The 19,689-nt window shown below is 41.4% G+C and overlaps 1 protein-coding gene across 5 annotated transcripts in view; it reads left to right on the top strand.

Annotated features, from left to right (window-relative positions):
• Positions 1-18,874, top strand: part of EGLN1 (egl-9 family hypoxia inducible factor 1) — a 57,758-nt gene extending 38,884 nt beyond the window's left edge. Inside the window, exons 2-5 of one of the 5 annotated variants that reach the window (XM_022553237.3) lie at positions 7,472-7,591; positions 12,722-12,858; positions 15,466-15,533; positions 16,561-18,874. In XM_022553237.3, the coding sequence (XP_022408945.1) occupies positions 7,472-7,591; positions 12,722-12,858; positions 15,466-15,533; positions 16,561-16,625 (390 nt within the window). In that variant the 3' untranslated portion in view covers positions 16,626-18,874. Of the gene's footprint in view, positions 1-5,417; positions 6,707-7,471; positions 7,592-12,721; positions 12,859-15,465; positions 15,534-16,560 lie in introns of those variants that run through there. The other 4 variants (XM_089897398.1, XM_089897399.1, XM_089897403.1 and 1 more) reach the window with 4 other exon arrangements.
• The last annotated feature ends 815 nt before the right edge of the window (positions 18,875-19,689 follow it).

Genomic DNA, 19,689 nt, shown 5'->3' with positions numbered 1-19,689 from the left:
ATCCTTTGTCCTGCTCCCTCTTTCCCCACCCTTCACCAGCCCCCTCCTCTCTGTCAGGCTCTCCTTGCTTTTCTTTGTCTGTTGCAGCTGTGATCTGACTGGCCTCCTCAGTGTCGTTTTTCTTCCTGCCTCCTTTCCCAAATCCACCCTGTATTCTACTTGTCATGCTTCTGAAGCACAGTCCTCTGATCATGTTGCTGCCTTGCCCCCAAATGATGGCTTCCCTCTACCTGTAGTATAAAGGTCCCTTATTCCTGAGTCTGGCCCATCTTACCTTTTCCGTTTTCTTCCCCCTTCTCATGAACCCTGGGCTTCAGCAAATCTGAGTAATGTTCTTTATTTTCTCATTTAAACCTTCCCTTGGTTAATTCACTCTGTGAATTGAAGTGCCCTCCTCTTCCCTGAAGTCTGCCATGATCTGTCCTAATACTGTCTCGGTACCTCCTTTTACAGTCTTCTCTTTCTACCTGGAATTAGTTGAGTAAGTTTTATCCAGTACTGATCTTCTGAATGGTGTTTATTGCCCTGTGTGGACTAGAGGCTTGTACCAAGAGAGACTGCCCTGGTTCTTATTGCTATTATCCTTTTTCTCTGTGCTAGTTTTATTTTTTCCATGATATAGATTTGAAAAATTCACCTCCCCAAACACAAAGTCGAAGTTTATTTATGGTGAGATATGTTATTTATAACATTAAAGTTTAGCAAATAAGTCAAGAGACTTAAAATTTTAAATGCCTGTGGATTGCCCTTCCTCCTTACCCCTATTTTTAACATGCTAATTAATGCAGTGAAGCAAATTCATAACTTTATGATGTTTTTAATTGTCTCTTTTAGGAAACGAGATTAACTAAGCAGGTGTAATTGACATCTGCAGTTTTAAAAACTAGATGATTCTTATAGTAAATACCAACTTGCTGTTAGTCTAGCTCTCCTGTTTTCCCCGTATTCGAGCTAGATTTTGTGGACCCCAGAGGTAGTGAATAGTGGTGGGTGCGTGTGCTTTGGGAATGAAGGAGGAAGAGACTTAAAAGCTGTAACTGCAGGGCTGGAGGAAACCTTCTGCAGCACATCTGGACGTGGGAGGACCGAGCCTTACGCACGTGCGTATCGCTATGTCAGGTGGGCCGTCAGGCCGAACAGGACCCCACTGGAGCCAGGAACTGGGGAGGCTGCAGAGCCGCCGGTTTTCCCTCTGGGCCCCTCAGGGTCTCTGGGGCCTTTGGCAGGCTTTCTGTTCTCATTATAGTTCAGTTTTCTGATCTCCAAAATGGATACATTAATTGTACCTAACCTCATAAACTTGTGAAGACACGGTGAGACGGTAATCCTTGCCTGGCTCAAGGTAAGTGCTTACTGAATGTTAACCGTCAACATCCACAAAGGGCAGAGGGCTGGCGACCCTGGGGCAATATAGTTTAATAGAATACATTTTCCGATAGTAAAGCTTCTCCCCCCATTCAGGGTAAATATAGTACTTTGATAGCCGTAAAATTTTACTTTTCTTACCTTTGAATCAATGTTTTAAAACAATTCAGTTCAAAAAGGAAAAAGGAAAAAAGTTTCCTGGTTCAACTTCATATTGAATACAAGCCTTCCAGTGCCAGAAATAAATGTCTTCAGATTCCAAAGAGGTATCGCAAACCTCTTCCTTCCTTTTATTCTTAGAGTAAAAAACAAATTTATGGTGTTTCTTATCTTAAGAACGTCCTCAATCGTGTATATTTTCATATCAAAAAGGAAAAAATAGTATTTAATTGTTTTGCTTATGTTTAAATAGACTTTTCCTAATGGGAAACTGAAATATTTCAACTTGGTGTCTCAAAGAGATGTCAGATTAGGAATGTACCTCAGAATGATATAGTAGGCAATTGCATTGTTTCTTTTTCAGGCTAATGTCTAGACTCTTCCACTGTCTTCCAGCCCAACCCTTATAGGAGTGTGAGGTCGTGTCTGCTGCTCCTCAGAAAGGACAGAAGGATGACCAGGGAGTATCGCTCCAAAATCCCCAACAAATCTCTAGGGATAGAGATACTTCAGTTTTTCTTCGTAGACTTTAATGCCTTTCCTTATCCTTAGGACCAGTACATACAGTGTAAATCTCTTGGAACAGTTTTATCCTTCATAGGTGTGTCTTACTCCCTGTGGGCTGCTATAACAAAATACCACAGACTGGGTAGCTTATTAACACAGAAATGTATTGCTCACAGCCCTAGGGGCTGGAAAGTCCGAAATCAAGGCGACCATGCGGGTCACTGTCTGGTGAGGGCCCTTTACTGGTTCGTAGCCAGCGACTTCTGGTTGTGTCCTCACATGGTGGAAGGGGCAGGGTTACCTCCAGAGCCCCTTTGTAAGAGCACTGTTGCATTCATGAGGGCTTCCCCTTTCTGACCTCAGCACCTCCCAAAGGTCCCACCTCCTAAGTCTTTGGGGGTTAGAATTTCAACATGTGAATTTAGGAAGGGATACAAACATTCAGACCATAGCAGTGTGCATTATCTTACAATAATCTTTCATATAAGTCCCAGAATACGGAAGCTGCCTTCTTAAAAGCATTTGCTGTGGCCATCGCCACCCAAGGACCACAGTGGCTCACTGCTGCTGACCTTTCGTGTCCTTCTTCCTTTGCTGAATTTTCAAAATTTCATCCTATTTTTACCAAATTAACTTTACTACTTAAGTAATTAAGTGACAGAGCAGACTGTTATAAAAATACCCCACTGTCCCCTCAGCTGTTTCCTATATTTGTCATGCTTATACTGTTTGCTTTTTATGCCTTCGCCTTTCCAAATCACATCTGTCCTTTAAAGATAAGCTGGGATCATGGTGTAGCTCAGAGCCTTGTCCCTTTATTTTATCCCACATGAATAATTCCTTTTTTTCAGAATTATTTTCCTGTTTATTATTTGCACTACTCAGTTTTATCTGTTGATTTGTAAGTGCCTGGTGTTTTCTTTCTTTCCAGTTGCCTGGTGTTTTCTTTCTTTCCAGTTAAGTCCTTTCAGACAGATATCACACTGACCCTTTTTGTAGTGTGATATGGTAGGTATTCCATAAATATTTTTTGATACTGCTAATGACTTCTAGACTAATAACATGCTCAAGCAGGTGAAATCAGGTGTCGAATGAGTTGTTATTAGTTGCTTTATCAAGAGATTAAGAGAAAATAAATTGAATTTATTAAAAGTATTGTGAATAAGAATCTGCATATTAAAAACAAACAAAACAAGAACAGCCATATCAAGAGTCTTTTTTACACAAATACATGTAAAATATACCAGGAAGGGGCTTCCCTGGTGGCGCAGTGGTTAAGAATCTGCCTGCCAGTGCAGGGGACACAGGTTCGATCCCTGGTCCGGGAAGATCCCACATGCTGTGGAGCACCTAACCCCGAGCGCCACAACTACTGAGCCTGCGCTCTAGAGCCCACGAGCCACAGCTACTGAAGCCCGCGTGCCTAGAGCCTGTGCTCCGCAACAAGAGAAGCCACCGCAGTGAGAAGCCCAGGCATCACAGCGAAGACCCAACGCAGCCAAAAATGAATAAATAAATTTTTTAAAAAATTAAATATATATACCAGGAAAACAAAATTACCAGTTAAGACGTAAAGTGTAAATATTATTTCAAACCTGGAAGCACTATGTTACATTTAAGGAACTTTAAATTTTGATAATCCAAACCATAGCTAAGGATAACTTTATTTAAATATGAATACTTATTTTAAATATAACAGCTTCCAGATTTCATGAGACGTTATAGAAATACCTTAAAAGTTTTCTAGAATCCAAGTGGGGAGGAGTCTCAGGACACACATGAATTGCTAAGTGCAGTTTCACTGTGTCATTTTTAGGCCACACAGATACTTGAATGAATTTATGACTCTTCCAAATCTTTGCATGTTTCCTACAAAATTTATCTTTCCCCAGAACCTCTAGGAGTGTGGCTCTTTTGGGTTTCAGGTTTTCCGTGGCGATCTGCTCTTTCTGGGTATGCTTGGCTCTCCCTTTTCCTCTTAGAGTCTCTAGTTATAGGCACGGAACGGCTTGTCTGTGCTCTGGGGTCAGGGTCGCCTTGCTTCCTTCTCCTTCACACATCACTCTTATTTTATAGCCACCCGCAGTTAGCTGTAATTATTGATAGGCCGTCTAGTTCGCTGGGTTACGCTGGTGGTTTGCATTTTATCCTTTTACAGTTGTCCTAATGTACTACTGCCTTTCCTGCGGCTGGTATTGACAGGTCAAGCTGGCAGATAAAATGCAGGCCCTGTGTATCACTGATCCCCTTCTCCTTCCTTCCTTTCTCTACATTTGGTAGCGTCCCTGCCACCAGAGCAGAGCTAAAGGGATCTAGGGAACAGCAGGCCAGGCTAAAGTGGTAATGGCACCTCAGATAATACATTTAGGTGGGCGTGAGTGAGCTATATCAGGGATTACAGAATTTAATTAATACAATTGTTTAAAGCTTTTATTGCATCTTTTATTTTTTCCAAAAGTCTCACTTGGAATTCAAAGGACACAGATAAATGCTGCCCCTAGTTGAAGGCTGGGGCAAGACCAAACAAATGTTTGGCCTCTTCTCATTTCACTGGACCCCCCGCCACCAGTGGCCACCCCCAGGTACCTCCAGTAACCCTAAGGAAAGCGGAGTAGAAGTGACTGACACAAACAGGTCCCATCTTGAGGCATAATCCTGGTGTCTTCAATTCTGTTCTACTCTGGGATGTCTGGCTCATCGTGACTGTTGCTGAGAAACTCCTTTCCTACCCTGTGCATGTTACTAAAACCACTCTTTCACCTAGTGTTTCCATCTTGGTAAATAGTTAGCTCCATTCATTCAGTTACACAGGCTGAAACGAAACCTGCAGTCATCCTTGTCTCTTCCCTACTCCCCGCTTCCGGTCCCTGAGCACATCATGTTGCTTTTCTGCCTTCAGAATACATCCCACCTTGCCACCCTGGTCAGCTTCTTTTTTCTTTTTCTCCTAGAAACAAACTGCAGTAGCCAATTAGCAGTCTTCTTTTTTCACTATCCACCCCCAGTCCCCCAACACACACACCACAGTCTAGTACAGTGGTCAGTTACACGGGTTCTTAAACCAGACTGCCTGCATTCATACCTGGGTCAGCTGTCGTATGTCATTAAGAACATGAATTAACCTTTCTGGGCCTCAGTTTCCTTAACAGGTAAATGACGAGGAGGAGGACGGTACTAGTTACCTCATACAGTTGTGTCAGATAAGTTATTATACGTAAATTACTTAGAGTAGCGCTTGGCAAATAGTAAACGTCCAGTGAATGTTAGGTAGTGGGTGACGTTGAGGGTATTGCAGCTGTTATTTTTTATTCATACAGAGTCTAAACTGACCACCTTCAGACCACCTTAATCAGATGTGTCCTCCATTGGCCTCCTGTCACTTTTAGAGCAGTATCCAGAGTCCTCACCATGGCCTGCTGGACCCCCTCCGACCATCCTCTGCCCTCGCTCCTTTTCCTGCAGCTGTCCTGCTGCTGCCCTCCGCCTGCCACGCCACTGCTGCCTCTGTGCCCGTGGGCCCTCTGCCGGACGTGCTCACCCCGCACACGGACACGCGACTGGCCACTCCCTTCCTTTCATCTCTGCTCAGTGTTAGATCCTCAGAGCGGTCAGAGTATCGTTCTGTCATTTTCTGTATCCTTCAACTTAACACATTATTGACCGGAGATGTATTAACGCCACAGACGTTAGTTTCTGCAAAAATCCCCCAGTCAATAATGTGTTATCTTTTCATAAGACATGAAGAAAATCATCGCTACCTAACATCACGTTATATATGTTTGTTTGTTGATTATTTACCCCACTATGCTGAGTTCCATAATAAATGAAAGCAAGAGACTTTGTTCATCATTTTAGCCCCAGGCCCTTTCATGTACGTAGTAGGTGCTCAAGAGGTGTTTGTTAAATGGAGGGGTGGGGTGGGGTGGGGTGGGGTGGGGTGGATGATCGAAGAAAGATTTTCCCATTTGTTCTTACACGAGAAATGCTGAGGTTACAAACCAGATAGTCGGAGGGAGGCCTGAGTAAACTTTCTTGAGATGAGAACTCCTTAGGGAAGAGTTCAGGTTGATTTTTCTTTTCTTTTCTTTTTTTTTCCTTCTTCTTTGTTGATAAGAATGTATCAAGTAATTTACCATAATTGTCTCAATCATATATGGATTAGTTGCATTATTAAATTAGTACCTTTTTTTATAGTTAATGTTCAAGGTCCGCTACACATGCCTTTCCTTTGCAGCTAATGACAAGGAAATTGGGTTTATCTTTTATTGAGCATTATTAAATGCAAGAAACATGTCATTCTCCCTCTTATTACAACCTCAGGTCACAAGAAGAGGGATTTAAAGTCTGTCTAGAATTACGAAAAATAGAGACATAAGTAATCTTCACCAAAAATTCTTCTTCTGATAAAGAGCAGTAGGTCAAGGTGTCTATGAAAATGTGATTTTTTTTTTTTTAAGCATTCAGATTTAAAATGCTTTCTAGTCCCTCAGAGATAGAACAGAGTTATTTGTTCGCTTAGGAATTTTAAAAATTAGCATTTGCCATTTATCTTAAATAATGATGTAATTTAATTACTGTTTGATGACTATACTAATTCATTGACATTAATACTTACCCATTAACTTTAACACGTGGAGAAATTAGAGAAATAAAGAATTTCAAGAATAACTGGTAATCTTGAGCATCTTTGTTTTTGTTTTCTTCGTAATTCCTGAGATTTAAAAAACATTACCCTTACTAATTTCACTTCATTATAATGTACTACATTTCTAGGACATGCAAGTTATTTGGTGCTTTTTATTTTGGGCCTCTCTTACGCCTTCATACTTAAACCCAATAGTCTTCTGAACTACATCTTGTTATAATCTGAGTGAAAAAGTGACTTTCTGATTTGAAGAGGGGTTCGTCACATGCTAATTTGTCATTTAGCCTTTTTTAAAAAAATCACTGACATTAAATGAGTTAGTGTTTGGAGTTGATCTTCTAAATTGTGCCTATCCAAATTGGTACCACTCCGAGATGGTATCAGAGGATGTGTGTGACTGTCGGACGGTAACGCAGGTGTTCTGTGGCGAGCTCAGGGAGGGTGGCCATCTCCCATGGAGCAGGACAAAGCCCGCCTGATCTTGATTATCGGCATGAGTGACGATCACAAAAGAGGGTCCTGCAGGCTTTCCGATCCTTCCACATCAGCTTTTCCCATCACTGTGAGGCAGAATTCACCACACTTTGCATTGTTCACCAGCCTACCCTGTGTTTTTTCTTAATGTCAACATAGAAGATTTTTACCTCTTCTGTTTACAAACATGATTTTTATTAGAGAAAGAATTTAAGCGTAAGTCAGAGTAGCCAAAAATCAGAGATCTTTGCTGTAAGCTGTTTTCCCTTTTTATTCATACGTGGACTTTAAAATTTATTATTATTATTATTATTATTACAGGCCATGGTTGCTTGTTATCCAGGCAACGGAACGGGTTATGTACGTCATGTCGATAATCCAAATGGAGATGGAAGATGTGTGACATGTATATATTATCTTAATAAAGACTGGGATGCCAAGGTATGCCACCTCATTGAGCATTTTTTTTTTTTCTTACAGGTATTTTTTCCTCACAAGTAGTGTTAAGATTCATACTCCTCATAGGTGAGACTGTCTTTAAAACGTGGAACAGTTAAACATTTCTCCTTAGGTATGTTTCACTCAGGTATTAGGAGTGGATCTTCGTTAACATGAAACAGATCCTAATAGAGCTCAAAAAGTAGATTCCTTTATTTCGGATGTTGAAACATTCATATCCAAAATTTAACTTCAACAAAAGTATCTTTTATTAAAATAATATCCCTTCTAGTAGTTTTTCTAAAAACACTTCTGAGAGTGTTTGTTTTATCATGACTTTTGCGGGAGATTATGTATTACGATTATGAAGAGTTATTTGCTCTTTAGCGCCTGCATTTCGTGCTTTGCATTGTTGCAGAGGTGTTGTCTGGCACTGGGCTATGGGCTATTGGAGGCAGGATTTCTTTGTCCCCGGATTATGAAAAGCTAGTTTATCGGTACTGAAAAATCCTGTAAAACCAGTTAGAATGTGCAGCGTATCCAATTTCTCATGTTGCAAATATTTATTCCCTTAACATCAGCCTGAGTTTCACTTAAGCTTAAATGATTTAAACTTTAGAAGTGTGTCATGTATTGTTGCACTGGAGGTTGTATAAACTAAGTTTTGGTTGATTTTTGTACAAAATCTCTTTTTACTTCACATGTGATGAAGCAAAATATTTAAGTAGAAAAGTGAACGTAATGTATAGCCCAGTGGATTTTCAGAGAGTGAACACACTTGTGTAGCCAAGGTAACTTAAAAAAATCAGCCTTTAAAACGCCTCCTTCCACCACACGCATACACACGTAAATGGAAACCACGGGGTCCTAAATGTACAAAAACTTAGTCCTGTTCTAAGAGCAAATCCTAAAACTTAGAGTATGCTCACGGTGATCCACTCATCTTTCCATATCATATACTGATTTAAAGAATTTCCTCTGTCCTTGATACTCTATGTAGAAAACCCTAAAGATTCCACACAGAAACCGTTAGAACTGATAAATGAATTCAGCAAGGTAGCAGGATACAAGATTAATATACAGAAATCTGTTGCATTTCTTTACACTAACAATGAAATACCAGAAAGGGAAAGTAAAAAAAAATTCTGTTTAAAATCACGTCATAAAAAGAATATATCTAGGAATAAATCTAACCAAGGAGGTAGAGGACTTATATGCTGAGAACTATAAGACACTGATAAAGGAAATCAAAGGTGATGCAAGGAAAAGGGAAGATATTCCATGCTTTTGGATTGGAAGAATTAATATAGTTAAAATATGGCCATATAACCCAAAGCAGTCTACAGATTTAATGAAATCCCCATCAGATTAGCCATGACATTTTTCACATAACTAGAACAGATCATCCTAAAATTCATATAGAATCACAAAAAAACCAGAATTGCCAAAGTGATCCTGAGGAAAAAGAACAAAGCTGGAGGCACAGCCCTCCCAGACTTCAGACTATACTCCAAAGCTACTGTACTCAAAAGAGCGTGGTGTTGGCACAGAAACAGACATATGGATTGGTGAGACAGAATAGAGAGCCCAGAAACAAACCCACACACCTACGGTCAGTTAATCTTTGACAGAGCAGGCAAGAATATACAGTGGAGAAAAGACAGTCTCTTCAGCACGTGGTGCTGGGAAAGTTGGACAGCCACGTGTAAATCAGTGAAGTTAGAACACACCTTCACACCATGCGCAAAAATAGACTCAAAATGGCTTAAAGACTTAAATATAAGACACGACAGCATAAAACTCCAAGAAGAGAACACAGGCAAAACATCCTCCGACATAAATCGTACCAATGTTTTTCTTAGGTCGGTCTCCCAAGGCAATAGAAACAAAAGCAAAAATAAACAAATGGGACCTAATCAAACTTACAAGCTTTTGCACAGCAAGGGAAACCATAAACAAAAAGAAAAGACAGCCTGTGCGCTGGGAGAAAATATTTGCAAACAGTGTGACCGACAAAGGCTTAATTTCCAGAATGTACAAACAGCTCATACAATTCAATAACCAAACAAACAAACAACCCAATCAGAAAATGGCAGAAGAACTAAGTAGACATTTCTCCAAAGAAGACATGCAGATGGCCAACAGACACAGGAAAAGACGCTCAACATTACTAATTATCAGAGAAACGCAAGTCAAAAGTACAATGAGGTAACACCTCACAGAACGGTCAGAATGGCCATCATCAAAAAGTCTACAAATAATAAATGCTGGAGAGGGTGTGGAGAAAAGGGAACCCTCTTGCACTGTTGGTGGGAATGTAAATTGGTGCAGCCACTACAACAGACACAGGAAAAGATGCTCAACATTACTAATTATCAGAGAAATGCAAGTCAAAAGTACAATGAGGTAACACCTCACAGAACGGTCAGAATGGCCATCATCAAAAAGTCTACAAATAATAAATGCTGGAGAGGGTGTGGAGAAAAGGGAACCCTCTTGCACTGTTGGTGGGAATGTAAATTGGTGCAGCCACTATGGAGAACAGTATGGAGGTTCCTTAAAAAATTAAAAAGTTACCATATGATCCAGCAATCCCACTCCTGGGCATGTATCTGGAAAAGACGAAAGCTCTAATTCAAAAAGATACAAGCACCCCAGTGTTCACAGCGGCACTACTTACAATAGCCAAGGCATGGAAGCAACCTAAGGGTCTATCAACAGAGGAGTGGATAAAGAAGATGCAGTACATATAGACAATGGAACACTACTCAGGTACAAAAAAGAACAAAATAATGCCATTTGCAGCAACATGGATGAACTTAGAGATTATCATGCTAAGTGAAGTAAGTCAGACAGAGAAAGACAAATATTATATGATATCACTTATATGTAGAATCTAAAAAATATTACAAATGAACTTATTTACAAAATAGAAACAGACTCAGACATAGAAAACAAACTTATGGTTACCAAAGGGGAAAGGGGGGAGGGATAAATTGGGAGTGTGGGATTAACAGATGCACACTGCTATATATAGAATAGGGAAACAAGGATTTACTATATGGCACAGGGAGCCGTATCCGATATCTTGTAATAAACTATAATCGACAAGAATTTTTAAGAAAGAATATAGATATGCACACATATGTGTATAACCGAATCACTCTGCTGTACATCTAAAACTAACACAATATTGTAAATCAACTATACCTCAGTAAAATGAATAAAGTTTAGAATTAAAAAAAAAGAGCAAGTAACAAAACAAATGCAAGAATAGAAAGTATTATAGAAGTGTGACAAGTAGTTAAAAGTAAAAAATGTTACTTTTCTGGGAAGAAAAAAAGAATTTCCTCTGTCCTACTCCAAGTTCAAAGTAGAGGTAAGTTTTACTGCTAAGTATATTTTGAGGCATTATGTCAACAAACATGGTTTTTTGTTATAGCTTTTAAAGTTTGAAATAGAGACATAAGTTTGGTAATTCACCTTGAGCCCAACGCACAAAACAAATTGCTATAAATTTGGTTGGAATTTAAATTTTTTTTCCGATTTTGTGAGTATCTAGAAAACTAGGAATATGTTTGATCAACTCTTAAGTTTTACATTTTGTTAGAATCTAGGTTCTTTCTAGGCTGATCTTTTAATTTTTATATGACCTGTCCAAGGTCATTAATACGTTGTTTTTAAATTAGCGTATAAGCAGAAAAAAATCTTCAGTATTTTTATATGTAAAACTGAAAACTTTCACTGCAAGATTGCACTGAATATGTACACTGTGGCAGAAGTTGTTCTGGGTGCTGGAAAGAGCAGAAATAGAACTATCCCTCCTAGAGCTTGGGCTGGAGTGGAGGGTACAGATCAGTAGACGGACGATTACAGTTGGCGCTGCCAAGTGCAGGACAGATTGCTGTGGGAACACGTGGGAGCCCGCCTAATTCAGGGATCAGGGAACGTTTCCCAGAGGACTGGTAGCTTCAACTACATGTTTCTGAACATTTTCAGCAGATGGCCTGTGCTATTCCCGGTGACTCCAGTGAAAGGGCGGAGGGCAGGGGGAGAGAAAAGAGGCATGTTCTCGGTCACAGTCTAGAGCTCCTTTAAAAGATGTCTGCATGAGTGCTTTGGCAGTCGCTCGGAACAACGCTGGAACCTGAGGAAGGAAGGCAAGGGAACCGGGTAGCTTGAATCTACCTTACTTGACAGTGAGCCTGTAAACAGCTTCTCTGGCTGTAGTGGAACCGAGGAATAGGCTCAGCCTCCATGGTGTCTTGATCAAGTATCAATGTGCCTTTCAGTTTAAGAGTCTACCTGTTAGGAGTTGAGTTTTCCAAGGGTGAAGAGCTACTCACTTGGGTCGGGTTTACCTCGCTTTACTCCCCCCCACCCAGATTATAATTACCACAAGGACCACATCTGTCTGAATTATTTCCTACTCTGCACCCAGGGCCCAGGACAGGGCCCAGAACAATAGACATCCAGTCAGTATTGGAATGAATAGGTGAGTCCATCTGGTCCAAACAGAGAAGGATCTTTGCTGGGGTAAATAGTAACGATCCTTTGTGAAGGGAGTCCAGTTGCATAGGCAGGGAGTCATCGACGTGTCAGGCCCAGTCTGGGGGGGGAGAGCTACAGTTTCTAACGATGACCGCAGCGCTGATGGTAAATGACACTTGCTACTGATTTAGTGAGTTCCTTAAATAAGAGGCATTAGATTTGGCAAGGGCAAAGAGCTAGTTCTTTGACATACTTAAACCATTTGTAGTAATTTAGTCAACATGACTAGATATGGATACATTTTTAAGAGTAGGTTAAGCAGGTCATCACCATACATAAATAAGAAATGCTTACTACTTTTTCAGGCTTTCAAGTGTCAGTTTAAGACTTTTGAGTTCAGATCGTATACATCTGTCTCATCAAGTATTTACAAAATTCTCTAAAAGAAGGAACGAATGTTTCCTTGTATTGATTGGCGCATGTACTTGAAATCTCGGCTCACCTTCCCACCTCGTTAACCGAGATATGTTTGTGAATAATTGATTTAAGACTTCGGATATCCTGAATTGGTCTTTCCCCCCCTAAATTTAATTTTGTAGCATTCTTGGTCACTCACGCTTACGTATTTGGCCCTTTTCCTAGGTAAGTGGAGGTATACTTCGAATTTTCCCGGAAGGCAAGGCCCAGTTTGCCGACATTGAACCCAGGTTTGATAGACTGCTGTTTTTCTGGTCCGACCGTCGCAACCCTCATGAAGTGCAGCCAGCATACGCTACAAGGTAGTACTCCTCCCCTTCAGGAAGAAGTGGTCAAGAGCATGTAGGGTGGGAGGGGGTGGCTGGGGTGAACATGGACATTTTCTAACGCGTACTTTCCTGCTCTTCACCTGCCTTTATCAGAGGGCCTCGGTCGTAACTGTTTAATTTGAATAATTCTATAAGATTGATTCACAGTTGGTACCAAGTGCTTGTGAGTCTCTTTGCACAGCCGCTCCATGTCTGGGGTCAGTCAGGGGAGCACGGGGCTCCCGTCTTCCCTTAACTATGATCCGTTCTCGGATCTGGTGAGAGTATTCACTTGGGGAATAAAGATTAGATAGAGAAGGGAAAGGGCAACTTTGTTAAAGGTGGTCCGGCAGGGGTGGGGGGCAGAGGGATGACGTAGAAAAATGATACAGAAGAGAAAAACACATAACCAGAGAGTAGAAATACAGAGGAAGAAGAGTAGAGCAAAGACAAGTGGAGAAGAGGTATTTGGGAGTTAATGTTAGAAAAATCACCCTTCAGCTTTAACAGTAAGCGTCTGTTAGGCTTGTTACGCGCTCCTCTGCATTATTTTCTACGTTACACTCTCTTCCTACAAAGTTTAGTTTTCTAAACCTATTTTTAATGTATCCTTAAAAACATTTCTTTTACCATTAACCATGACCCAATTAAAATGTTTAGACTATTAAAATGGAAGATGTTACAGACATTGTTATCAAAATGAATATTTGGGATAAAAAGTGCTCCTTTTTAAATACCTATTTTTCATTATAGAAGGGACTTTGAACCTTACAGTAGTGAATCCCTGGCATGCATTTGCCTAGGTCCCTTAGATACACTGGGAGAGGAGCTGCCTCTTGATAGTGATGTTAGAGACGGGCCAGCATTTGATGAGGTTCAAGCTCTGAAGACTTTGTCACCTGTCCCTCCTTCTGGCTTCTCTCTGAGCCATGTTGCCTCAGCCGTAATTCATCGTAGCGAGTGCCGGCTGAGCGGTGTGGCTAGCGGCCAAAAGAATCCCTGGGTGGAGGCCGGGGGTCCCGTCACATCACACGGCGCGCCGTCCTGAATCCCCGCCTCGCCTCCCGTCCCCCCGGTGCCCGTCTCTGCCCTAGAGACCGCGTCACAGACCTTGCTTTTTATGGAATCTCGAATACGGTGTGGCTGTAGCCTTTCTAGATGAAGACAGAACCGACATTTTAGGTGGTAAATAGATGCCAAGACGATTAGGGAGTGCTCCAGGGGTTTGCAGGAGGGAGACAGGGCTGTTGAATTGGAATCGCCACTGGGCCTGGAGTGAGGGGAGCGGGGAGTAGGGCAGCGTCGGCCTCTGCCGGGAGCGGGGGCGGCTGTGGAAGTCCCGGCAGAGGGGGACGTGGGGACGAGGGGCCTCTAAACAGATGGCTGGAGGGAGAGGCAGGGGAGGCAGAGCCACGCCTGCTACTCTACAGCTGTCTTCTGGGAAGGCCTTGGGGCAGGTGTTAGAACTCTGATGACTAAGTAACTGAAAGTGTAGGGCAGGTGCGAAAGACGTACCAAAGTGTTTGTCTGTGCACCTTCCCTGTTGCCACGGCCGCCGACAGGACAGAAGAGGCTGCGTGGTAGGGGAGGGGCTGGAGCTCTGGAAGCCGGGAGGCCAGACCTGGAGCTCAGCTCTGCCTCTTTGCAGCTGAGTGGCCTGGGGCTTCGGCCTCCCCCGCTGCCCAGACTCCCAGCCTCCACTCTCCTCTGCCTTTGACTCGTTGCTTCCGCCGCGTTACAGGATTTAGTTCTGCCACGCTTGCTGGCTCCTCATTTGATCAGTGTCGCTTTGCCCCCAGCGAACACTGGCCAGAAGCCGCAGGACACTCTGACCGATGGCTGCGTTCTACTCAGGCGCTGGTCATGTGCAGCGTGCTTCCACGTCCTGTGGTGTGTGCACATTTCCCACGTTATTGGTACCGAAAGCTGTAACTAAGTGGTATTTAATAAACCAGAGATTCTTCAGTATTTGTGAAATGAGATACTCCAAGTGAGTGATGAAATTTTCAGAAAAATGAAACAAAACATAGTAAAATTGCTTTGATAAAAATCCTAAAACATTCTTAGCATAATTTAAGTTTCTTGATGACTCCAGGTTGTAAAATTGTAAACCCCCATCACGATTCTTTGCCGGTATGTGTGTAGTGATGTCCTCAGAAGTGGTGGAGACTTAGCCCTCCCTTGCTCTACAGGGCCCCTGGCCTTGAGTCCTTCTCTGTTTCTCTGCTTTTCTTTTAGAACTTGTGCTATTGATAGCGTGCTTTTTCTGTAACAGCCACTCTTACCTTCTTACTGTCTGTTTCTGATCTGCTGTGGGCTTGCAAAACAGATAATCAAGTAGGCTAAGTAGGTGTTAAGAAAGTCATAAAAACTCATCAACTCTGCAACATAAATTTTAGCGACTCCTGGCTCTCTGCCATACTCCTGAGCACTGGGACTACTGGTTAAGTGAGTGGGTTGTTGCTCCGCTCCCTTATCACCTGATGTCACCCCAAGTTAGGCATTATTTTGGCGTTACAAGTTTTAGTAGACCTTTGCAACAGAATACGCTTTGTTTTCCCCAGTGTGATCATTCTTACCCTATTCTGAATTTTCTTTTAGGTACGCAATAACTGTTTGGTATTTTGATGCAGATGAGAGAGCACGAGCTAAAGTAAAATATCTAACAGGTAAACATCTGGGGCCAGGGTACAGCGGAAGGAAGAGACCCCGCAGCCAGGCAGGGCTTTCCGTGAGCCAGAAGACTGGCTCCTTGTTTCCGTCTGATTCTTAATTCCCCTATTTAAGAGGGCTGCTCTTAAGTCATCTTCATTGTTATCTTGAACCGTCACAATTGCCCAAAGATGAGGAAAGTTTGAGACAAAGAAGTCTGGGAAAATCATTTGAGTCCAAGCTGAGTTTTTCTGTGATAATCCTTTTCAGTCACAGGCTGGCTTCCTCTCATTCTCCCCGCAGAGGAAAGGTAATAATATCCTTTCCGTGTTAGATGTACGTGCTCTGAAGAGTACTCCAGGTCTGCCATGTAAAATGTGGACATGAAGAAAATTAATACAAAGGGGATGAATTGACATGCTGAAATCAGTAAAGCAGACAGGCATGTGGAGTCCACGTCTGCCAGTGGCGTCCATAGGTCACCCCCAGTTACGGGTTATCTCCCGGAGCGGTTGGGTCTGAGGTTTCCATCGGATGGACCACTGACCTGTCTTGTCTTTAACCCTACCCTGTATCTCCACAAACCTGCTCAAGTTCGTTCATATTACTGATCTAACTAGCTGTATATTCATGAGCCCGTTGATAATCCCACATCAGCCTTTTATAAAACTATAAAAGTTGAATGTTCACGCATTTTCTGTGTATTTTTAAAGTTTATTTGTGACAGAAGCCTAGTAGTGTGCTTTCAGTGACGCTGAACACACTGTGCTCTTACAGCAGTTTGATTTGCTTTTCAAATAAAAGGAGACAAAAATCATTCTCTCTGTGTAGAGAATGATTTTTCCCTTGGAGGGTTTACTAGTTCAGCGTCTGTGCATGCCTCGTAATACAGTCCCGAGGGTAACTTTTGGAAGTGCAAGCGTGATCATTTTCAGATGATGTGTGTTTGCAAAGCTGAAACGCTGTGCGTACTGTTAGGAACTTAGTGGGAAGCAGTACTCTGGTGCTTACTGAATGAATGAATTTTTTTTTTTTACCTTGCAGGTGAAAAAGGTGTGAGGGTTGAACTCAATAAACCTTCTGATTCAATCAGTAAAGACGTCTTATAGAGCCTTTGATCCAGCAATACCCCACTTCATCTACAGTAATTATTGACGCTGTTTGTTAACTTGTGAATACGAATAAATGGGACAAAGAAAATAGACCACCAGTTGGCAATTTAAGGAAACAAACAACTTTTTTGTGTTGCATCAAAACGAAGATTTTGACTGTGTGGCTTTGTACTGCATGATTGACTCCAAACCTGTGATGGGAGGAATATAAGTTATCAGCTGAAAGTGGTATTTACATCTGGACATGAAATAAGTGCCCTAGGTAGAATTTTTTCATTCTTATATTTTGCCAGATCTCTCATCTAGCTGACTTCATTTCATCTCTCCCTTTTTTATATAGTCAAGTTTGAATTTGAAGTAATTTTTATATGATCAGGTACAATTTATCAAAACTGAATTGAGAAAAAAATTACAGTATTATTCCCCAAAATAGCATCCATCTATTTTTGTAAACCTCTTCGTACTATTAAATTTTGCCCTAAGAGGCCTCTTATAATGATTGTTGCCAGTGACTAATGATTACTTTAATTTTCTTTTTACTTAAAATAAGAAAAGGAGCACTTTAATCACCAGCTGAAAAATCCGATTGTTTTGTGTCCTGTCTTACACTAATTTGGACTCTTAAAAGTTGCTGCTGTTGTTTTCCTGACATTGTTAGTAGTGAAACATAACAGTAAAACCATCACCGTTTACTACCAATAACTTTTAGTTTATGCTTTATAAGAAAAAATACACAGTAAAAAGGTTTTATCTTTTAAGTTACGTTTAAAAAAAACTAAAGTGACTGGCACTAAATGAACTTGAGGTTATCCTCAGCATCAAGTTCCCAAGATAAAGGGCTTTCTTATGCTTTCAGGTATATATATCCTATAGATGTAGAAGATACTGTCCCCTTTCCTAAGACTTTTCCTTTTGCTTCCCGTCAAGTTGATTGTACTTTCAATTTTGCTGTTAACGTTTTCTTCCTACTCCTGTGCCCATCTGGTCAGCAGATCAGCACCTCGTTCCTGTTGGGTAGCGTCAAGGGGAGACTGTGCGCATTCAGACTGAACGGTGTTGGTAGAGACTTAACGTGAGTGACGCCTCAGACCACTGCTGACACACTCCCCAGACATGACGCTCTTCGTCAGTACCGAAAGATGGATGTTTAGCTTACAAACACAAAACACAAAGCAGAAAAACAGATACTTTTATGTTTCATGAGTTTGCTTTTTCACTTTTCAGGAAAAAAAAGAGGGAATACTACAAAATCACACAAGGCCTCCCAGACTTCTGTTATTTAACACCTGAATTAGGATGGGTGTCTCAGACTTCAGTTTCCTAGGCTCTTCAGCAAAGCCCTAAGGGTGGTATCTGTATTTTGCGTGAATTATGGGTGTAACACAGACCTTTGCCCACTTCAGTTTTCTATCTCTATCCTTAATCTTCTTTGCCAAAATAATGTGAGTGTACAGAAATATTTCTGTATATTTCAACCTATGACAGTTTTAGCATCTGTATAGTTTGTACTCAATTAGAGACCTTTTCTATGGAAAGCTCAGTAATTTTTATTAAAAGATTGCTATTGTTCATGTAAAACATGAAAAAAAAATTGTTTAGTGAACTGACAGTGTGGACTTAGGGTGGGATTGAATATTCAGTATTGTGATCTCACTTCCGGAGAACTTGCAGGAGACAATTACAGTTGACTGTTGTTTTTCCTCGCCCGCGTGCAGTTTCGTTCCGCTTCCTCTCCTAGTTCCATAGAATACAGCGGAGCGTCTCGACAGTAAGTGCCTCTGCCCCCTGCCCTCCACACTCCCCGAGCGCAAGTGGTCTTTGCCACCTGGCCTGCGGTGCAGTGCGCTGCCTGAGGCCACAGCTCAAAACGCGCTGTTGTTTTTAGGTCTAGTAGAAATGGTATGATGTGGATGGGAGGCTTGTCTGTGAAGGTGTACAGCAACAGCCTTTTAATCTGGGAGCCCCTGTGTCATTCAGATGTGTTTCTCTGCAGTTGTGCAAAGTGTCAGATTCTACTACCTGTGGGTTTTGCTCACCAGACAGGTTTTAAGTTTTGGTTTTTTGTGTTTTTTTTTGTTTTTTGTTTTTGGAAAAGTTTATATAAGTTCTTGGAGATTGTTGTGAAAGGATTGAGAAATCGGGATAGCCATTCCTTTAATATCCATTTAAAATCTGTTCATTTCATGTTAGTGGGACCGTTAACTTGTCACCAAGCAGGACTCTATATAAAACAAAACTTAAAACTTTTTGTGGCCTATATGTGTTTAATCCTGGTTAAAGATAAAGCTTCTAATGCTGTTTTCATTCACCATATTAACCAGCCGTAAAACACAGACCTTTATCCACAGCAGGCAAAGAATTTGAGGATTCATCTACAGATAGACTATAAAGTCATGTAATTTGAGAAGCGGCGTTTCATTATGAAAAAGCTCTCAAGATGCTTGTAAAGCTAATCTAATTAAAAAGATGTATAAATGTTCTTGAAAAAATTATGCTTATTTCCGCCTGTCTTGTTTTTTTTTTTAATCCTTTATCATACACTGACTTTCTTAATGGGCCCTTCCGTCAGATAATGTGCTTTTCTATCACACGTCTCTGGTTCAGTCCAGAGCGTTTGGTATTGCTTTTTATAAATGATAACGGGGGGAAGAGAGAGAACAGTAAAACATGGGCGTCCGACAATTTCAGCAACATCCTGGGAGTAGCTGAACTGGGTCCACGGGCTCCATGACCTCTGGCTGGATTCTCAACATTTGGATTCTTGCCCTTTTACTAGGATTTTTACGCTGTCGAGCATATCTGTGTCGCCCCTCTGCTGCAAAAAGGAAGGGCCACTAGGTTCTATCGCTGACCGTCACAGGTGTCCTATGTGTGTATGCAAGAAACTGAAGAGCTCTCACAATACGAGGTCAATATGCAAGTTCATTTATCTCTTACTTAAAATATTTTTCGGTATGGTGTTTTTGTTATATCCCAACCTATCCTAGGGCATTTGGACAGTTGTGCTGAAATATAGCTGCGTGGATTAAAGGAGAGGGCAGATGAGCTAGGGACGAAGACT

Source organism: Delphinapterus leucas, chromosome 16, assembly GCF_059928025.1.
Source record: "Delphinapterus leucas isolate spDelLeu-1000000601 "Yukka" chromosome 16, BTC_Dleu_Yukka2, whole genome shotgun sequence".
Taxonomy (NCBI): domain Eukaryota; kingdom Metazoa; phylum Chordata; class Mammalia; order Artiodactyla; family Monodontidae; genus Delphinapterus; species Delphinapterus leucas.
The sequence above is the reverse complement of the archived record's forward strand: the minus strand, read 5'-3'. Positions and strand labels throughout refer to the sequence as shown.